At 45.4% G+C, this 20432-nt stretch overlaps 1 protein-coding gene across 3 annotated transcripts in view; it reads left to right on the forward strand.

The window, feature by feature from the left end:
- col7a1l (collagen type VII alpha 1-like) overlaps nucleotides 1–20432 on the forward strand; it is a 93925-nt gene that overhangs the window by 18010 nt on the left and 55483 nt on the right. For all 3 annotated transcript variants that reach the window (XR_003873029.1, XR_003873028.1, XM_029741958.1), the window contains exons 6-19: nucleotides 1455–1628; nucleotides 2773–2936; nucleotides 6443–6572; nucleotides 6899–7015; nucleotides 8698–8853; nucleotides 9618–9734; nucleotides 11322–11468; nucleotides 11713–11832; nucleotides 13586–13744; nucleotides 13993–14106; nucleotides 14292–14441; nucleotides 15643–15780; nucleotides 16775–16921; nucleotides 17341–17460. Coding sequence is in view for 1 of the 3 variants with exons in the window: in XM_029741958.1 (XP_029597818.1) it covers nucleotides 1455–1628; nucleotides 2773–2936; nucleotides 6443–6572; nucleotides 6899–7015; nucleotides 8698–8853; nucleotides 9618–9734; nucleotides 11322–11468; nucleotides 11713–11832; nucleotides 13586–13744; nucleotides 13993–14106; nucleotides 14292–14441; nucleotides 15643–15780; nucleotides 16775–16921; nucleotides 17341–17460 (1953 nt within the window). In the remaining 2 variants the exon portion in view is untranslated. The remainder of the gene's footprint in view (nucleotides 1–1454; nucleotides 1629–2772; nucleotides 2937–6442; nucleotides 6573–6898; nucleotides 7016–8697; nucleotides 8854–9617; nucleotides 9735–11321; nucleotides 11469–11712; nucleotides 11833–13585; nucleotides 13745–13992; nucleotides 14107–14291; nucleotides 14442–15642; nucleotides 15781–16774; nucleotides 16922–17340; nucleotides 17461–20432) is intronic.

The following is a 20432-nucleotide window of genomic DNA, read 5'->3' on the forward strand; positions in this document are numbered from 1 at the left end:
TCTAATAGTATGAGCAGTTAACACAACATTGTGTCTCTAATAGTATGAGCAGTTAACACAACATTGTGTCTCTAATAGTATGAGCAGTTAACACAACATTGTGTCTCTAATAGTATGAGCAGTTAACACAACATTGTGTCTCTAATAGTATGAGCAGTTAACATAACATTGTGTCTCTCTAATAGTATGAGCAGTTAACACAACATTGTGTCTCTAATAGTATGAGCAGTTAACACAACATTGTGTCTCTAATAGTATGAGCAGTTAACACAACATTGTGTCTCTAATAGTATGAGCAGTTAACACAACATTGTGTCTCTCTAATAGTATGAGCAGTTAACACAACATTGTGTCTCTCTAATAGTATGAGCAGTTAACACAACATTGTGTCTCTCTAATAGTATGAGCAGTTAACACAACATTGTGTCTCTCTAATAGTATGAGCAGTTAACACAACATTGTGTCTCTAATAGTATGAGCAGTTAACACAACATTGTGTCTCTCTAATAGTATGAGCAGTTAACACAACATTGTGTCTCTCTAATAGTATGAGCAGTTAACACAACATTGTGTCTCTCTAATAGTATGAGCAGTTAACACAACATTGTGTCTCTCTGATAGTATGAGCAGTTAACACAACATTGTGTCTCTCTGATAGTATGAGCAGTTAACACAACATTGTGTGTCTCTCTGATAGTATGAGCAGTTAACACAACATTGTATCTCTCTAATAGTATGAGCAGTTAACACAACATTGTGTCTCTCTAATAGTATGAGCAGTTAACACAACATTGTGTCTCTCTAATAGTATGAGCAGTTAACACAACATTGTGTCTCTCTAATAGTATGAGCAGTTAACACAACATTGTGTCTCTAATAGTATGAGCAGTTAACACAACATTGTGTCTCTCTAATAGTATGAGCAGTTAACACAACATTGTGTGTCTCTAATAGCATTTGGAATGGAACAAGATTCCCGTAATGCCCTGTACAGTACTTTGTCATGACAAATGGACGCTATGATAGATCAATGCTAACTAATGAACAAAATGAATAGATAGCTATACTAGACAGGAGCAACTAGGACAGAATGGATCAACTCTCTAGTAGTTCTGAAAACAGATATTGTTTTTTGCATTGCTGAATGCTATTGTGGTGCCATATTGGATGTACTGAAAAAAATCATTTTTACAACTATGTCAATTCTAGCTTTTGTAAGGAGGGAAGCCTAGTGGTTAGAGCGTTGGACCAGTAACCGAAAGGTTGCTGGATCGAATCCCCGAGCTGACAAGGTAAAAATCTGTTGTACTGCCCCTGAACAAGGCAGTCCATCCTTCTTTCTCTCTCTCTCCCTCCATCCTTCTCTCTCTGTCTTTCTCTCCCCCTTCTCTCTCTTGTTCTTTGCCTAGTTAAATAAAGGTTAAATAAATAAAAAATAAAAATGCTTCTCCTAGGGGTGAGAGGAGCCGACGAATCAGAGCTGCGCAGGATTGTGACTGAGCCCCACGAGGAACACCTGATGCTAGCCGCTGACTTCTCTCTCCTGGATGCTCTCCTGCCCAAACTGTCCCGAAGAATCTGCTTCACCGCCTCTGAACCCCCACGCCCCGTCAAACACACCCCGGCCGGTGAGAATTAGTTCCAACCACTGATCCAGGATCAGATTGCTCACCTCCAATCGTAACCCTAACCATTACAGGAGTGAAAAGAATCTGATCCTTTATCAGCGGTTGAGGGCAACTTCGAAGTACCTACTCCTGAGAATGCCCAGAGATGTTCTGCTATGGAGGTATCTTTGTGTAGTGTGGCTAGATGTCAGCTGTACTGCCCATGGTTATTGTATATGCGTATAGATTTAAACATGTTATTTTGTTTAGTGGTGTCTGGTTTGTACTTTATATGCTCTTTATGTTTTAACCCCTTTATTTTTCGATCTCTGTTTCTCTCTCCCTCCATCCTTTTCTCCCTGTCTTTCTCTCCCCTTCCATCCTTCTCTCTCTGTCTTTCTCTCCCCCCTTCCTCCTTCTCTCTCCCCCTCCATCCTTCTCTCTCCCCCTCCATCTTTCTCTCTCTTTCTTTCTCTCTCCGTCCATCCTTCTCTGTCATTCTCTCCCCCCTCCCTCCTTCTCTCTCCTCCTCCATCCATCCTTCTCTCTCTGTCTTTCTCTATCCATCCATCCTTCTCTCTGTCTTTCTCTCCCTCTCCTTCTCTCTTGCTGTCTTTTTCTCCACCTCCATCCTCCATCTTTCTCTTCTTATTCATCACGCCCGTTTCTCTCCATCCACCTCTCCTTCCCATCCTTCTCTCTCTCCTCTCCCCATCTTTCCCCCCACCCATCCTTCTATCTCCCCTCACTCACCCCATCCTTCACTCTGTCCTCTCCCCCATCTTTCCCCCACCCATCCTTCTATCTCCCCTCCCTCACCCCATCCTTCTCTCTCTCCTCTCCCCCATCTTTCCCCCCCCACCCATCCTTCTATCTCCCCTCCCTCACCCCATCCTTCTCTCTCCTCTCTCCTCTCCCCATCTTTCCCCCCACCCATCCTTCTATCTCCCCTCCCTCACCCCATCCTTCTCTCTCTCCTCTCCCCCATCTTTCCCCCCCCCACCCATCCTTCTATCTCCCCTCTCTCACCCCATCCTTCTCTCTCCTCTCTCCTCTCCCCATCTTTCCCCCCACCCATCCTTCTATCTCCCCTCCCTCACCCCATCCTTCTCTCTCTCCTCTCCCCCATCTTTCCTCCCACCCATCCTTCTATCTCCCTCCCCAGTGGATGAGCGTGTGGTGGGTCCCCGGGACCTCCAGGTGAGTGAGCTAGCCTACAGTAGTCTGAGGCTGACCTGGAGCCAGGCCACGGGGGACGTCACCGGCTATCGCCTCCTGGTCACCCCCCTCAGCCCCAAGGGACAGCTGCTGCCCAGCCTGCAGACACAGGTGAAGGGGGGGGGGTGTTTAGAGATTGAGGTGTTGTGGTAATAACGGGGGCTAAATGCTGAATGCCATTTCAGACGATGGGCTGAAATAGGATATTAGGAGTCAAACCACCTGGGTAAAGTGCCTGGAATTGAATTGAAGCAGGAATTGAATTGAAAACACTTTCTGAATTGGAAACTGAATTGACTCAAAATGTTGTTGGGAGGGTACTGAGGGAGCTGAGATAGGTGAACCTGGTAGGGGGGTGGGGGGTGGGGGGGGGGGGTGGTGGGGGGTGGAAGGTGGGTAAGGTGGCAGGGGGATGGGATGTGAGAGGTGACAGGATATTGGGCCCAGGACCAGATGGTGCTGAGTACAGACACAGAGACTGACCACAGCAGGATACTGCTAGATAGAGGTGTGTGTGTGTGTGTGTGTGTGTGTGTGTGTGTGTGTGTGTGTGTGTGTGTGTGTGTGTGTGTGTGTGTGGGTGTGTGGGTGTAGCTAGTATGCAATGAGAGAAAATCAGAAAGCAATTTCACAATGACCTTGAGCTTTACAATGTAATGTAATGTACTGTACTGTACTGTACTGTACTGTACTGTACTGTACTGTACTGTACACTACACTATTTGTTGGAGTGCGTGTGTGTGTTCAGTTTTTGTCCATGTGTACAGTACATTTGCTGACACTTTCTTCTGAACAATATTGTGAAACTCATATTCTTAGTCTTTGTTTTGGATAGTTTGGTGGGTGTGTGTGTGTGTGTGCGCACGTACGTGCATGTTTTGTCTTTGTCTCGCAGGCATGGAATCTTTCCCCATTGTGTGTATTCTCTCAGTGATTTTCTACAGCCTTGCCAGAGCCACGGGGCACAGCACTGGATTCGCAGAGCGGGTTGTTTGCGTGTCCTTGCTATGACACTGCTGTAGAACTCTGGAGAAAGATACTTTAGTATTCTCTAACAGAACCATTCCTGCAGGGACAATCAAGCTATGCAGGCATTACATAACTTGTGTGTTGGGTGGTGACGTCACAGAGGAGAGGATGGATGCAATAGGTATGAGATGTACTGTGGAATAGAAAAGTGTTCTCTAACCCTAACATTACAAAAAATGTGTTTTATTGTCACATACACTGGATAGAGGCAGTGAAATGTGTTATTTTACAGGGTCAGTCATAGTAGTACGGGGCCCTGGAGCAAATTAGGGATAAGTGCCTTGCTCAAGGGAACATTGAACAGGTTCTTCACCTTGACTGCTACAGTATTCGAACCAACAACCTTTCGGTTGATGTCCCAACGCTCTAACCGCTAGGCTACCTACCACCCTACAACTGTTGCACACATCAGATCTACTTCACCTGATTCCACTAGTCCGTTAATTATCAAGCCCTTGTATAGTTGAATCAGGTGTGCTGGTGCTGGGAAAGAACAAATATGTGCCACGGCTGACTGATTGGTGAAATACTGGTGTAGAATGATTACAGAGTAGAGTGATTCTAGTGATGATACACTGAGTGGTGAAATACTGGTGTAGAATGATTACAGAGTAGAGTGATTCTAGTGATGATACACTGAGTGGTGAAATACTGGTGTAGAATGATTACAGATTAGAGTGATTCTAGTGATGATACACTGAGTAGTGAAAGACTGGTGTAGAATGATTACAGAGTAGAGTGATTCTAGTGATGATACACTGAGTAGTGAAAGACTGGTGTAGAATGATTACAGAGTAGAGTGATTCTAGTGATGATACACTGAGTGGTGAAATACTGGTGTAGAATGATTACAGATTAGAGTGATTCTAGTGATGATACACTGAGTAGTGAAAGACTGGTGTAGAATGATTACAGAGTAGAGTGATTCTAGTGATGATACACTGAGTAGTGAAAGACTGGTGTAGAATGATTACAGAGTAGAGTGATTCTAGTGATGATACACTGAGTGGTGAAATACTGGTGTAGAATGATTACAGAGTAGAGTGATTCTAGTGATGATACACTGAGTGGTGAAATACTGGTGTAGAATGATTACAGAGTAGAGTGATTCTAGTGATGATACACTGAGTGATGATACACTGAGTGGTGAAATACTGGTGTAGAATGATTACAGAGTAGAGTGATTCTAGTGATGATACACTGAGTAGTGAAAGACTGGTGTAGAATGATTACAGAGTAGAGTGATTCTAGTGATGATACACTGAGTAGTGAAAGACTGGTGTAGAATGATTACAGAGTAGAGTGATTCTAGTGATGATACACTGAGTGGTGAAATACTGGTGTAGAATGATTACAGAGTAGAGTGATTCTAGTGATGATACACTGAGTGGTGAAATACTGGTGTAGAATGATTACAGAGTAGAGTGATTCTAGTGATGATACACTGAGTGGTGAAATACTGGTGTAGAATGATTACAGAGTAGAGTGATTCTAGTGATGATACACTGAGTGATGATACACTGAGTGGTGAAATACTGGTGTAGAATGATTACAGAGTAGAGTGATTCTAGTGATGATACACTGAGTGGTGAAATACTGGTGTAGAATGATTACAGAGTAGAGTGATTCTAGTGATGATACACTGAGTGGTGAAATACTGGTGTAGAATGATTACAGAGTAGAGTGATTCTAGTGATGATACACTGAGTGATGATACACTGAGTGGTGAAATACTGGTGTAGAATGATTACAGAGTAGAGTGATTCTAGTGATGATACACTGAGTGGTGAAATACTGGTGTAGAATGATTACAGAGTAGAGTGATTCTAGTGATGATACACTGAGTGGTGAAATACTGGTGTAGAATGATTACAGAGTAGAGTGATTCTAGTGATGATACACTGAGTGGTGAAATACTGGTGTAGAATGATTACAGAGTAGAGTGATTCTAGTGATGATACACTGAGTGATGATACACTGAGTGTAGAATGATTACAGAGTAGAGTGATTCTAGTGATGATACACATGCGCGAGCACACACCCACACAAAACCATCCCCACAAACACCCTTACCCATTTCACTCAAACCTCTCCCTCTCTCCCTGTCCCTGTCTCTGTCCCTGTCCCTGACCCATTCACTCTCCCGGTCCCTGTCCCTCTCCCTGTCCCTCTCTCTCCCGCTCCTTGTCCCTGTCCTTCTCCCTGTCCTTTTCCTTGTCCCTCTCCCTGTCCCTCTCTCTCTAACCGCTCCCTTTCCTTGTCCTACTTCCTGTCCATGTCCTTCTCTCTGTTCCTCTCCCTGTCCCTCTCTCTCTCCTGCTTCCTCTCCCTATGCTTCTCCCTGTCCCTGTCCCTCTCCTTGTTCCGCTCCCTCTTTCTCTCCCTCTCCCTGTCCCTCTCCCTGGCCCTGTCCTTCTCCCTGTCCCTCTCTCTCTCTCCTACTCCCTCTTCTTCTCCCTATCATTCTCCCTGTCCCTCTCTCTCTCCTACTCCCTCTCCCTATCCTTCTCCCTGTCCCTCTCCCTGTCCCTCTCCTTGTCCCGCTCCCTGTTCCTCTCTCTCTCCCTGTCCTGTGTGTGTCGTATCAGACTGATCTGAAAGGTGATGAGAGGACATCTCTCGTGACAGAGCTGACTCCTAAGACAGAGTACTCTCTGACTGTCTACGCCATCTACCCTGGCCTCATTGGAGACTCTGCCACCCTCATTACACAGACACGTGGGTTACAGAGGCACTAACATCAACAATCCCACACACATAGACATGCACCCACGCTAACACAGGAGCGTGCGCACACACAGTAGCTCACACAGGTAAATATAGATATACATATACACAAACAAACACCAGCTGAACACACTCACACATACAGTAGTATTGTAAATATAGTTCCACATGTATACTTAATCGTCATTCAGACATTCACACACACTGAAACGTACACATCACATACCTGTGCTCATATACAACCAGGGATTTTGCATATACACATGCAATTTCAAATGTACTCAACATTCCAACATGTTTTCCTTCCTCTGCCTTAGCCCCGGTGCCTCCTGTCTCAAACTTCCGTGTGATGGAGGAGGGCCTCTTCTCTCTGAGGTTGGCATGGACACCACCTCTAGGGAAGCTCGAGGGGTACAAGATATTCATCCCCAGATGTGAGTTGACTCCTGTATTGACATTACACCACATCATTAGTCTGATCCAGACCTGGGTTCAAGCAATATATCTTTCAAATACTTGTAGCGTTTGCTTTAGCCCGTCAAGAGTGCCAGGCAGCAGAAGTTTGTACTTTTGGGACTGTTCTATTGGTCCTTTGCAGTAGACAACCTTAATCAACCACAGCTAAGGTATTTTACATGATTTGAGTATTTGAACCCAGGTCTGGTATCACCATAGTTCTTTCGGTTTAAGGCTTCATATCATACAGGTCTCTTGAGGTTTTACAACAACTTTGACACCAGGTACAGAAGTTGAAAAGGGTATACATACAGTGCCTTCGGAAAGCACTCAGACCCCTTGACTTTTTCCACATTTTGTTACGTTACAGCCCTATTCTAAAATATGTACATTAAATGTTAAAAAAATCCTCAGCAATCTACACACAATACCCCATAATGACAAAGCGAAAACGCGTTTTTAGACATGTTTGCAAATGTATTAAAAATAAAAAAACAGAAATACCTTATCTACATCATTTTGCAGACCCTTTTCTATGAGACTCGAAATTGAGCTCAGGTTCATCCTGTTTCCATTGATCGTCCTTGAGATGTTTCTACAACATGATTGGTGAAGCATGATGGTGGCAGCATCATGCTGCGGAGATGTTTTTCAGCGGCAGGGACTGGGAGACTAGTCAGGCATCAGGAAAAGATGAATGGAGCAAAGTAACGAGAGATCCTTGATGAAAACCTGCTCCAGAGCGCTCAGGACCTCAGACTGGGGGCGAACGTTCACCTTCAAACAGGACAACGACCCTAAGCACACAGCCAAGACAACGCAGGAGTGGCTTCGGGACAAGTCTCTGAATGTCCTTGAGTGGCCGAGCCAAAGCCTGGACTTGAACCCAATTGAACATCTCTGGAGAGACCTGAAAATAGCTGTGCAGCAACGCTCCTCATCCAACCTGACTGAGCTTGAGAGGATCTGCAGAGAAGAATGGAAGGAACTCCCCAAATACAGGTGTGCCAAGCTTGTAGCTTCATATCCAAGAAGACTCAATGCTGTAATCACTGCCAAAGGTACTTCAACAAAGTACTGAGTAAAGGATCTGAATAGTTATGTAAATGTGATATTTTGTATTTGTATTTTTAATAAATTAGCAAACATTTCTAAAAACCTGTTTTTGCTTTGTCATTATGGGGTATTGTGTGTAGATTGATGCGGGGAAAAAAACATTGTAATACATTTTAGAATAAATCTGTAAGGTAACAAAATGTGGAAAAAGTCAAGGGGTCTGAATACTTTCCGATGGCACTGTATCTCATTGTAACCCCTTCACATTTTCTCTACTAGATATCATGTCTTTGATTACCCCGTCTTTTGCGGTGTCAAAACAACTTTGACGCTGCGAAGGCTACAGAATTAGACAGGGATACATATTTTGTACTTATCCCTTTACTTGACATCATGGCTCCCATTCTCTTGTGGACTTACAACAAATGTAGTACCTGTTACAGAATTTATAATTGTGTTTATTGAAGGTAGTTATCTCTCTTGGTACAGAATGTAACCTATTTTGTCCTAAACTCTGTAAACCCAGAAGTAAAATCCAGCGTAATATGGTTTATGTTGAAGTAGTCTGTCCATGAAAGATGAGTTGTGTCCTGACCCCATGCAGCCGACCGGCCAGGGTTGACCTATGAGCAGGTGCTGCGCGGCGACACCTCCTCCCATGTGATTGACAGCTTGGAGGAGGATAAGAAGTACACCGTCAGTATCTTTGCTATCTACCCCCAGGGCCCCAGCCAACCTGTCTCGATCGTCGGCAAAACACGTAAGTGACCCTGCTGAATGTGTCGACCAACAGCTAGAATTTGAAATTGTAGTCATTTAGCAGATGCTCTTATCCAGAGAGACTTACAGGAGCTATTAGGGTTAAGTGCCTTGCTCAAGGGCACAGACAGATGTATTTCACTTAGTCGCCTCGGGATTCGAAACCAGTGACCTTTTGGTTACTGGCCCAACACTCGTAACCGCTAGTCTACCTGCCTAAAACCAATCCTATGCTTTGAAATCAATGAGTGGGAGTTTACAAGTTGTGGAACACTTCTAGAAAATGGTGGAGAATCAGGATGCTTCCATTGTCTTTGAAAGTGATCTTGAAAATATAATCTAAGTCAATTGGTTATGAAATATATATTTCAATAGAAGCTTAGTGCCCTTTTTCACACCTTTCTGACTATGTAATAAGTTGTTATGATTGTCCACTAAGTGGCAGTGTAGCTTCTCCCAACACGTTGATCAGACTTCCAGGCTGTGGTCATGTATTTCACTATCTGTGTGTGATGCAGTTTCTGTTCTCCATCAAATTACATTTGTATAATTTAGGTAAATATTAAAGAAAAGGTATTCATTAGTGTTCCTCCCCTAACTGAGACTCTGTGTGTGTGTGTGTGTGTGTGTGTGTGTGTGTGTGTGTGTGTGTGTGTGTGTGTGTGTGTGTGTGTGTGTGTGTGTGTGTGTGTGTGTGTGTGTGTGTGTCTGTGTGTGTGTGTGTGTGTATATATGTGTGGGTTTGTGCGTGTTTCCATTCTGCAGTGAAACTGGTGCCAGTGCAGCAGCTCCTGGTCCAAAACGCCACCACAGACACCGTCCAGGCCCGCTGGGGCTCAGTGAAGGGGGCCACGGGGTATCGCCTCACCTGGTCCTCCTCAGGTACTGGGACCCTATTAGCAGTGTGTTACCAAGATCACCCAGAAGACACACTGAACACACACTGACCACTCAGACACAGTGTGTTTGAAATCACCATACAACATACAGGCTGCATACAGAGTATACGGTGCCTTCGGAAAGAATTCAGACCCCTTGACTTTTTCCACATTTTGTTACATTACAGCCTTATTCTCATCAATCTACACACAATCCCCCATAATAACAAAGCAAAAACAGGTTCACATTTACATAAGTATTCATACCCTTTACTCAGTACTTTGTTGAAGCACCTTTAGGAAGTGACTACAGGCTTGAGTCATCTTGGGTATGACGCTACAAACTTGGCACACCTGTATTTGGGGACTTCTTCCCACTCAAGGACATTCATAGACTTGTCCCAAAGCCACTCCTGCATTGTCTTGGCTGTGTGCTTAGGGTTGTTGTCCTGTTGGAAGGTGAACCTTCGCCCCAGTCTGAGGTTCTGAGTGCCTTGGAGAAGGTTTTCATCAAGGATCTTTCTGTACTTTGCTCTGTTCATCTTTGCCTCGATCCTGACTATTCTCCATTCCCTGCCGCTGAAAAACATCCCCACAGCATGATGCTGCCACCACCATGCTTCACCGTAGGGATGGTGCCAGGTTTCCTCCAAACATGACGCTTGGCATTCAGGCCAAAGAGTTCAATATTGGTTTCATCAGACCAGAGAATCTTGTTTCTCATGTTCTGAGTGTCTTTAGCTGCCTTTTGGCAAACTACAAGCGGGGTGTCATGTGCCTTTTACCGAGGAGTGGCTTCCATCTGGCCTCTCTACAATAAAGGCCTGATTGGTAGAGTGCTGCAGAGATGGTTGTCCTTCTGGAAGGTTCTCCCATCTCCACAGAGGAACTCTAGAGCTCTGCCAGAGTTGACCATCTGGTTCTTGGTAACCTCCCTAGCCAAGGTCCTTCTCTCCCAATTGCTCAGTTTGGCCAGGCGGCCAGCTCTAGGAAGAGTCTTGGTGGTTTCAAACTTCTTCCATTTAAGAATGATGGAGGGCACTGTGGTCTTGGGGACCTTCAATGCTGCAGAAAAATGTTGGTACCCTTCCCGAGATCTGTGCCTCAACACAATCCTGTCTCGGAGCTCTACAGACAATTAATTTGACCTCATGGCTTGGTTTTTGCTCTGACATGCACTGTCATCTGTGGGACCTTATATAGACAGGTGTGTGCCTTTGCAAATCATGTCCAATCAATTGTATTTACCAAAGGTGGACTCCAATCAAGTTGTAGAAACATCTCAAGGATGATCAATGGAAACAGGATGCACCTGAGCTCAATTTTGAGTCTCATTGCAAAGGGTCTGAATACTTATGTAAATAAGGTATTTCTGTTTTTTACTTTTAATAAATTTGCAGAAATTTCAATCACATTTTTTTTCACTGTCGTAATGGGGTATTGTGTATAGGTTGCTGAGGAATATTTGTTATTTAATCCATTTTAGAAAAAGGCTGTAACGTAACAAAATGTAGAAAAATTCAAGTGGTCTGAGTACTTTACGAAGGCACGATCACAACTAACCCACCCTCCTCCCCTCCTTCACCTCCAGATGGCCATAGAGAGAACGTGAACCTGGGGGAGACCTTTAACTTCTACATGATCCAGGGCCTCCACCCAGGCACTGAGTATGCCATCACCATCAACCCCATCTTTGTGGACATCGAGGGCCCTGTCACCTCTACCCCAGCCAAGACACGTGAGTTACCATGGAAACTGGGGCTATGTACAGGATGAGTCAACTTTTTAACATTATGGTTGTGTCCTAAATGACACTCATTTTAGCTTCATAATACAGTTCTTTCTACCAGAGCCTTAGCAGTGTGCCGGCCGAGGCCATCTCCCTTCATCATGCAGCTGTTCAATGACTAATATTCTATCCATAATGATAGATAAATTCTCTCCCCTCTCTCTCTCCCCTCTCTCCCGTCTCCCTGTGCCAGTGGAGAGCAGTGCAGTCCAGACTCTGAAGGCATCGGCAGTGAGCACCAACAGTGCCATGGTCTCCTGGAACTCTGTCCCTGGGGCCACCGGCTACAGACTAGCCTGGGGGCCCACTCCAGGTGACCTCTCACCTCTACACAATGCACTTGCACAATACAAACCAAAGCCCTTCCCAAAAACAACCCCCCTACCCCCTAGACACTTGTGGAGATCTGAGGGGATTTGATTTGATAGGCTAGGTGGAATGTTTTACCATATTGCTTATCCCTGTCCAATCCTCTCAGATCTCCAGAAGTGTGTATGGAGCTAGGGGCTAGAGGTTCTTTCTTGACAGGACCTCTATCTCTCTCTTTCTCTCTCCAACCCTCCCCCCAACCCCTCTCCTCTCTCTCTCTCTCTTTTTACTCTCTCTCTTCCTCTCTTTCTATCGTACTCTGTCCTGTCCTGCCTTTGGGCATCTCTTCCTCTTGTCATCCTTTCTCTCCCCTCTTCCTTTCTCTCCCCTCTTCCTTTCTCTCCCCTCTTCCTTTCTCTCCCCTCTTCCTTTCTCTCCCCTCTTCCTTTCTCTCCCCTCTTCCTTTCTCTCCCCTCTTCCTTTCTCTCCCCTCTTCCTTTCTCTCCCCTCTTTCTCTCTCTCCCCTCTTCCTTTCTCTCCCCTCTTCCTTTCTCTCCCCTCTTCCTTTCTCTCCCCTCTTTCTTTCTCTCCCCTCTTCCTTTCTCTCCCCTCTTCCTTTCTCTCCCCTCTTCCTTTCTCTCCCCTCTTCCTTTCTCTCCCCTCTTCCTTTCTCTCCCCTCTTCCTTTCTCTCCCCTCTTCCTTTCTCTCCCCTCTTTCTTTCTCTCTCCTTTTTTCTCTCTCATGCATGATGTATTTCTGACGATGTTCAGAGTCTCCCCAACTCTGTGTACCTACCTACCACCCCTCTGTCTCACCGTGTCTATCAAAATCAGCATCACTAGAACATAGAACATGATTGGAGGAAGATTCTGCAGCGGGCTTATGGATAAAAAGAAGGTGGGGGGGTGTATTTGATGTCACCCCTCTGAGCGTCCCTGTGGTGACACGACACAGATCCTTTGAAATGCCAGGACTGGGCTCCCCACCATGTCACTCGGTAGTACGAGCGTCATTTCCATGTGACAAGCTGGCATCATGGCCACCCCCTCAGAAAACAGGAAAATAAAAGGAGAGATGGAGGGATACGTGGGTTGTTTTAATCAGAGGACAGGCTTCTGATGATGTTCATATGGGGATGACAGGAAAGGGGGGAATGTGTGAATAAAGGAGTGTGTGTGTCTGAAAGTGAGAGAAAAGGGATTGATCAAGCCAGATGAAAAGATGGAGGAGGGATAGTAGGGTGCCTTCTCCTTTCATGTGGAGATGATGATGAGAGTTATTTGGGGGTTTAGGTTTTTGTTCACGCATCCTCTTCTCATTGCCCTCACGACTGGTTGCCTTTTTTAAATAACTCGGGATGCTTTTAATATCAACAGAGCTACGCTTGGAAACGAAAGGTATCATCAAACAATCCCAATGTCTGTAGAATGACTTGCTTTCGATTATTTGATTGGCCTGTAATGAGCTATAAAGCAATGTGAAAGGGACAAATTGAATGGAATGGTCGTTAAGGGATTCATTAAGTTGAGTACAAAGAGAGACCTAATTGCTAATTAACTAATTTAATTTAAGCTACATAGTGAACCATTTTGCAAATCATCAGACACAACTCAAGTGAAAACTCCATTGGTCCAAAGGAGTTGGCCTCCAATAGCAGGTGATTATCATTATGGGCTAAAACTAAACTGACCTTAGATCAGGGCTCAGGCCCTAACCCTCCACCTACTCCATTGTTATGTGTGTGTTATTCCTCCAGAGTTTATGGGTCGGGACCGTCCTAGGCAGCTGGCTCTGAACGGCTCCACCACAGAGCACCTTCTGAAGAACGTGGTCCATGACACAGAGTATGTCCTGTCTCTTTACGTCCTGTTTGGATCGCTGGTGGGACCCGGCGTCTCAGCTACCTTCCGCACCTGTGAGTCCAACGCGTCCTCTTTCCTAGTGAAGTGTATTTTCATCACTACCCTGACGACTTCCCCTTTATCTAGCACTCGGTCATATCACCCATCATGCAGTATTGTTTTGTGTTGTCATGTTCAGACGCCGCTCCTGATTTTGTTTTCTCTCTATGTTCGTTCTGATTAAACTCAACGACTGCACCTGCTTCCTGACTCCCTGCGTCTTCGTCATGTTGCCTTGTATCCCCTCTTCTCTCTCCGCTAGCTCCTTTGGGATATGTGTCTAACTTCCAAGTGACTTCCTACACCAGTTCCTCCATCGACGTGGAGTGGAGTCCCGTCGTGGGGTCCACCGAGTACAAACTCACCTGGAACATCGGTACTGTAGTGGGCTTCTTGTTCCAAATCCTAAATATAACCTTATCCCAATTGCAAAGATTAATGTAGCCTGTGAACTTGCAGTGTGTGTGTGTGTGTGTGAACACATGTGTGGTGTGTGTGTACACGTGTGTGTGTGTAAACGTGTGTGCGTGCCTGAGTCTTCTAATTTGCTGTGTTACACAGATGGCAACACTCCCCAGTCCCAGTATTTGGACCGCAGCGTTCTGTTCCACCGCATTCAGGGCCTCAACCCAGAGACAGTCTACATAGTTAGCATCCACGCTGTCTACGGCAACACAGAAGGGCCAGAAATCTCCCTCTCACAGCTCACAGGTACCTGTAGAGAGTGTATGGGGTAAATCCTAACTTGTGCATGATTTTCTTCCCACAGTGGTGATGGTGGGTGTTGGACATTTTCACTTATTCATGCGTTGATGTCATTGGGAGACTGAGTGAATTTTCCACTCCAGTGGAAGCTAGGATTTGCCCCTATGGCGTCAGTGGAGTCTGCAGTCACAGCAATGTGCTTGGTAGGTGCTGTATACAAACAACTCATTTAAGGAAGGGGCATAGATTTTTTTTCAAGCAATTTCTTTGATTGGATACTGGGAATCCAAACGCATATGTATGGAAACACATGTAAGCAGTGGTTGACGTTGTTGTCGGTAATGTAATCACACTTATGGATGGGAAGCCCTCACAGTCCACCGCTGTATTTCCAAGAATATTGTATTTCTAAGATGTGTGATTTGAACGAGACAGACCACTGTTATTTCAATCGAGTACAGGCGTAATTGAAAAGTGATGATCCATTCAGACCAGCCTTACTGATTGAACTTTCGTAAATACATTATACGGAAAATATGGAGTGTAACACTGAGTCACTGGCCATTTACATAAACCCACAGCCCGGTGGAGGAAGTCCTGATATTGTAATTAAGTAGGGAGATGTAGAACGTTACGCCCCTTGTACCCTTGTAGACTGGTGGTGCCCTTGTTTGATTGACGGGCCGTATACTTTGAGCTTCCTATTTTAACCGCGGTTCCCTTTGTTGACACTTGAGGCTTGTGTTTTAACCACTGTTGTGTGTGTGTGTGTGTGTGTGTGTGTGTGTGTGTGTGTGTGTGTGTGTGTGTGTGTGTGTGTGTGTGTGTGTGTGTGTGTGTGTGTGTGTGTGTGTGTGTGTGTGTGTGTGTGTGTGTCACTGCTACCTGGCATGGTTGTTATCATCTAATAATTCTGAGTTTCTTTCTACTGTTAGAAACTCTGAACAGAAAGTACTTAATTTACATTGAAGAAGTCCATCCAGGCTGTTGAATGAGGAACATTGTCACAACATTTATAATGATAATTGATTGTATATGTATTCAAGGTATGCTCAAAGCGGTCAACATTGAAAGGCAGAAACTCACCTCATCCAGCACCGATGTATAGCATCCATGTAGCGGCAGCCATTTTGTGGCAGAAAGCTCACCACATATTTATTGTTTATCTTAAATGAACCTACATCTATTGTTGATGTGGTTCCATCAGCGTCGGTGACAGAGTCAGAGCTGATCCAGGCGGTCAAGGAGGTGAAGGTGGTGGATGTCGGAGTCAACTCCTTCATACTGACCTGGAGGAGAACACCTGGGGTCACTGGCTACAAGATCTCCTGGAGCCCCTTCCATGGTGAGGAACACACACATGTATGGACACACACACACGTTGACACACAAACACACACCACCAAAGCCACATATGCTACCCACCACTGCGACCTGTATGCTTTCGTTGGCTGGCCCTCACTTCATATTAGTCACCAAACCCACTGGCTCCAGGTCATCTATAAGTCTTTGCTAGGTAAAGCCCTGCCCTATCTCAGCTCACTGGTCACCATAGCAGCACCCACCCGTAGCCCGCGCTCCAGCAGGTATATCTCACCAAAGCCAATTCCTTCTTTGGCCGCCTTTCCTTCCAGTTCTCTGCTGCCAATGACTGGAACGAACTGCAAACATCACTGAAGCTGGAGACTCATATCTCCCTCACTAACTTTAAGCACCAGCCGGCAGAGCAGGTCACAGATCACTTCACCTGTACATAGCCCATCTGTAAATAGCTCATCCAACTACCTCATCCCCATACTGTTGTTTATTTAATTTATTTTGCTCCTTTGCACCCCAGTATCTCTACTTGCACATTCATCTTCTGCACATCTACCATTCCAGTGTTTAATTGCTATATTGTAATTACTTCGCTACCATGGCCTATTTATTGCCTAACCTCCCTTATCCTACCTCATTTGCACATACTGTATATAGACTTTTCTACTGTTTTATTGACTAAGTTTGTTTATTCGATGTGAAACTCTGTGTTGTTGTTTGTGTCGCACTGCTTTGCTTTATCTTTGCCAGGTCGCAGTTGTAAGTGAGAACTTGTTCTCAACTAGCCTACCTGGTTAAATAAAGGTGAAATAATAATGTTCAAAATTATAAAGTAGGCTCTATCTCAATTCGTCTTTCATGCTTCCTTGCATCCCCTCACCTCCCTCCCCACAGACCTAAGTTCTTCAAGGTGAGGAGAGAGGCTGTGAGGCATAAAGGAAAGATCCTTGTGAAATAGCTGTAGGCTATCCTGCTGTCCCGACCTATATATATCCCATGCATGTTGACCTCTCTGCCTCTAGGTGGCGATGAGAAGTCCCAGCTAGTCTCTTCCTCCACTACCTCCTTCACCATCCCTAAGTTACAGGAGAGCTCAGCCTATAAGATCCAGGTGGCATCTATGGTGGGGGGCCGAGAAGGGAGCCCGTTCCTAGTCACTGCACGCACCTGTGAGTACTGAACTATGGCTACACCTCTCAGATATTCCTCTGGATAAGAGTGACTGCTAAACGACTAAAATGTAGACCTGTCACACGTCTCTAATCACCTAGCACCACCACCTAGCAGAACCGATAATCTTGATCAGATAATCATTTTACATTTTAGTCATTTAGCAGACACTCTTATCCAGAGTGACTTACAGTAGTGAATGCATACATTTCATAATTTTTTTTTTTTTTCTGTGCTGGCCCCCCGTGGGAATCGAACCCACAACCCTGGTGTTGCAAACACCATGCTCTACCAACTGAGCTACAGGGAAGTTATTTGAGATGCAAGGTGATTTGTAGATCAGTGAGTCTGCACAGTCTGACTGCGATGTAGCCATTCTCAAACACTTAAATGATGTGTTGGATGTGTTATGTTCCAGTGGACCTGCCCAAAGTGAATGGTTTCGCAGCGCTGGACACAACAGACAGCAGTACCTCCCTCAACTGGATCAGCGTTGCCGGGGCTTCTGGGTATCTGCTCTCCTGGAGGCACATCTCAGGTCAGAGGTCAAAGCACAGCCAATCACATCAGGCTGTGACACCAGCACAGCCAATCACATCAGGCTGTGACACCAGCACAGCCAATCACATCAGGTTGTGACACCAGCACAGCCAATCACATCAGGCTGTGACACCAGCACAGCCAATCACATCAGGCTGTGACACCAGCACAGCCAATCACATCAGGTTGTGACACCAGCACAGATGATCACGTCAGGCTATGGCCTCATTCAAAATCCTTAATAATGCTTTCCCTCCTCAATCAATCTAATTATACAGCACATTACTTACAGAGGATACAATTCAAAATGCTTAAACAAATACAGTTATAAAAGGTGAGAAAGATTAAAAAAACACTGTTTTCAAATGTGGCAAATCAAAATAGTAAAACTGTCACGTCCTGACCAGTAAAGGGGTTATTTGTTAGTATAGTTTGGTCAGGACGTGGCAGGGGGTGTTTGTTAGTATAGTTTGGTCAGGACGTGGCAGGGGGTATTTGTTAGTATAGTTTGGTCAGGATGTGGCAGGGGGTATTTGTTAGTATAGTTTGGTCAGGATGTGGCAGGGGGTATTTGTTAGTATAGTTTGGTCAGGACGTGGCAGGGGGTATTTGTTAGTATAGTTTGGTCAGGACGTGGCAGGGGGTATTTGTTAGTATAGTTTGGTCAGGACGTGGCAGGGGTTATTTGTTAGTATAGTTTGGTCAGGACGTGGCAGGGGGTATTTGTTAGTATAGTTTGGTCAGGACGTGGCAGGGGGTATTTGTTAGTATAGTTTGGTCAGGACGTGGCAGGGGTTATTTGTTAGTATAGTTTGGTCAGGACGTGGCAGGGGGTGTTTGTTAGTATAGTTTGGTCAGGACGTGGCAGGGGGTATTTGTTAGTATAGTTTGGTCAGGATGTGGCAGGGGGTATTTGTTAGTATAGTTTGGTCAGGACGTGGCAGGGGGTATTTGTTAGTATAGTTTGGTCAGGACGTGGCAGGGGGTATTTGTTAGTATAGTTTGGTCAGGACGTGGCAGGGGGTATTTGTTAGTATAGTTTGGTCAGGACGTGGCAGGGGGTATTTGTTAGTATAGTTTGGTCAGGATGTGGCAGGGGGTGTTTGTTAGTATAGTTTGGTCAGGACGTGGCAGGGGGTATTTGTTAGTATAGTTTGGTCAGGATGTGGCAGGGGGTGTTTGTTAGTATAGTTTGGTCAGGACGTGGCAGGGGGTGTTTGTTAGTATAGTTTGGTCAGGACGTGGCAGGGGGTATTTGTTAGTATAGTTTGGTCAGGACGTGGCAGGGGGTATTTGTTAGTATAGTTTGGTCAGGACGTGGCAGGGGGTATTTGTTAGTATAGTTTGGTCAGGACGTGGCAGGGGGTATTTGTTAGTATAGTTTGGTCAGGACGTGGCAGGGGGTATTTGTTAGTATAGTTTGGTCAGGACGTGGCAGGGGGTATTTGTTAGTATAGTTTGGTCAGGACGTGGCAGGGGGTATTTGTTAGTATAGTTTGGTCAGGACGTGGCAGGGGGTATTTGTTAGTATAGTTTGGTCAGGATGTGGCAGGGGGTATTTGTTAGTATAGTTTGGTCAGGACGTGGCAGGGGGTATTTGTTAGTATAGTTTGGTCAGGACGTGGCAGGGGGTATTTGTTAGTATAGTTTGGTCAGGACGTGGCAGGGGTTTTTGTTAGTATAGTTTGGTCAGGACGTGGCAGGGGGTATTTGTTAGTATAGTTTGGTCAGGACGTGGCAGGGGGTATTTGTTAGTATAGTTTGGTCAGGACGTGGCAGGGGGTATTGGTTAGTATAGTTTGGTCAGGACGTGGCAGGGGTGTTTGTTAGTATAGTTTGGTCAGGACGTGGCAGGGGTATTTGTTTAGTATAGTGTTGGTCAGGATGTGGCAGGGGGTATTTGTTAGTATAGTTTGGTCAGGACGTGGCAGGGGGTATTTGTTAGTATAGTTTGGTCAGGACGTGGCAGGGGGTATTGTTAGTATAGTTTGGTCAGGACGTGGCAGGGGGTATTTGTTAGTATAGTTTGGTCAGGACGGGCAGGGGGTAGTTGTTAGTATAGTTTGGTCAGGACTGTGGCAGGGGGTATTTGTTAGTATAGTTTGGTCAGGAGGTGGGGGTATTTGTTAGTCTAGTTTGGTCCAGGAATTGTGGCAGGGGGTATTGTAGATAGGTTGGTCAGGACGTGGCAGTGGGTGTTTTTAGTATATTTGGTCAGGCCACGTGGCAGGGGGGTATTGTTCGTATGTTTGGTCAGGACGTGGCAGGGGGTATTTGTTAGTATAGTTGGTCAGGACGTGGCAGGGGGTATTTGTTAAGTACAGGGGGTATTTGTTAGTTATAAGTTTCGTCAGGCACGTGGCAGGCGGTGGTATTGTTAGTATAGTTTGGTCAGGGACGTGGCAGGGGGTATTTGTAGTATAGTTTGGTCAGGACGGGGCAGGGGGTATTTGTTAGTATAGTTTGGTCAGGACGTGGCAGGGGGTATTTGTTAGATAGTTTGGGCAGGACGGTGGCAGGGGGTATTTGTTAGTATAGTGGTCAGGATGTGGCAGGGGGTATTTGTTAGTATAGTTTGGTCAGGACGTGGCAGGGGGTGTTTGTTAGTATAGTTTGGTCAGGACGTGGCAGGGGGTATTTGTTAGTATAGTTTGGTCAGGACGTGGCAGGGGGTGTTTGTTAGTATAGTTTGGTCAGGACGTGGCAGGGGGTATTTGTTAGTATAGTTTGGTCAGGACGTGGCAGGGGGTATTTGTTAGTATAGTTTGGTCAGGACGTGGCAGGGGGTGTTTGTTAGTATAGTTTGGTCAGGACGTGGCAGGGGGTATTTGTTAGTATAGTTTGGTCAGGACGTGGCAGGGGGTATTTGTTAGTATAGTTTGGTCAGGACGTGGCAGGGGGTATTTGTTAGTATAGTTTGGTCAGGACGTGGCAGGGGGTGTTTGTTAGTATAGTTTGGTCAGGACGTGG

The sequence above is a fragment of the Salmo trutta genome, chromosome 40 (assembly GCF_901001165.1).
Source record: "Salmo trutta chromosome 40, fSalTru1.1, whole genome shotgun sequence".
Lineage (NCBI taxonomy): Eukaryota > Metazoa > Chordata > Actinopteri > Salmoniformes > Salmonidae > Salmo > Salmo trutta.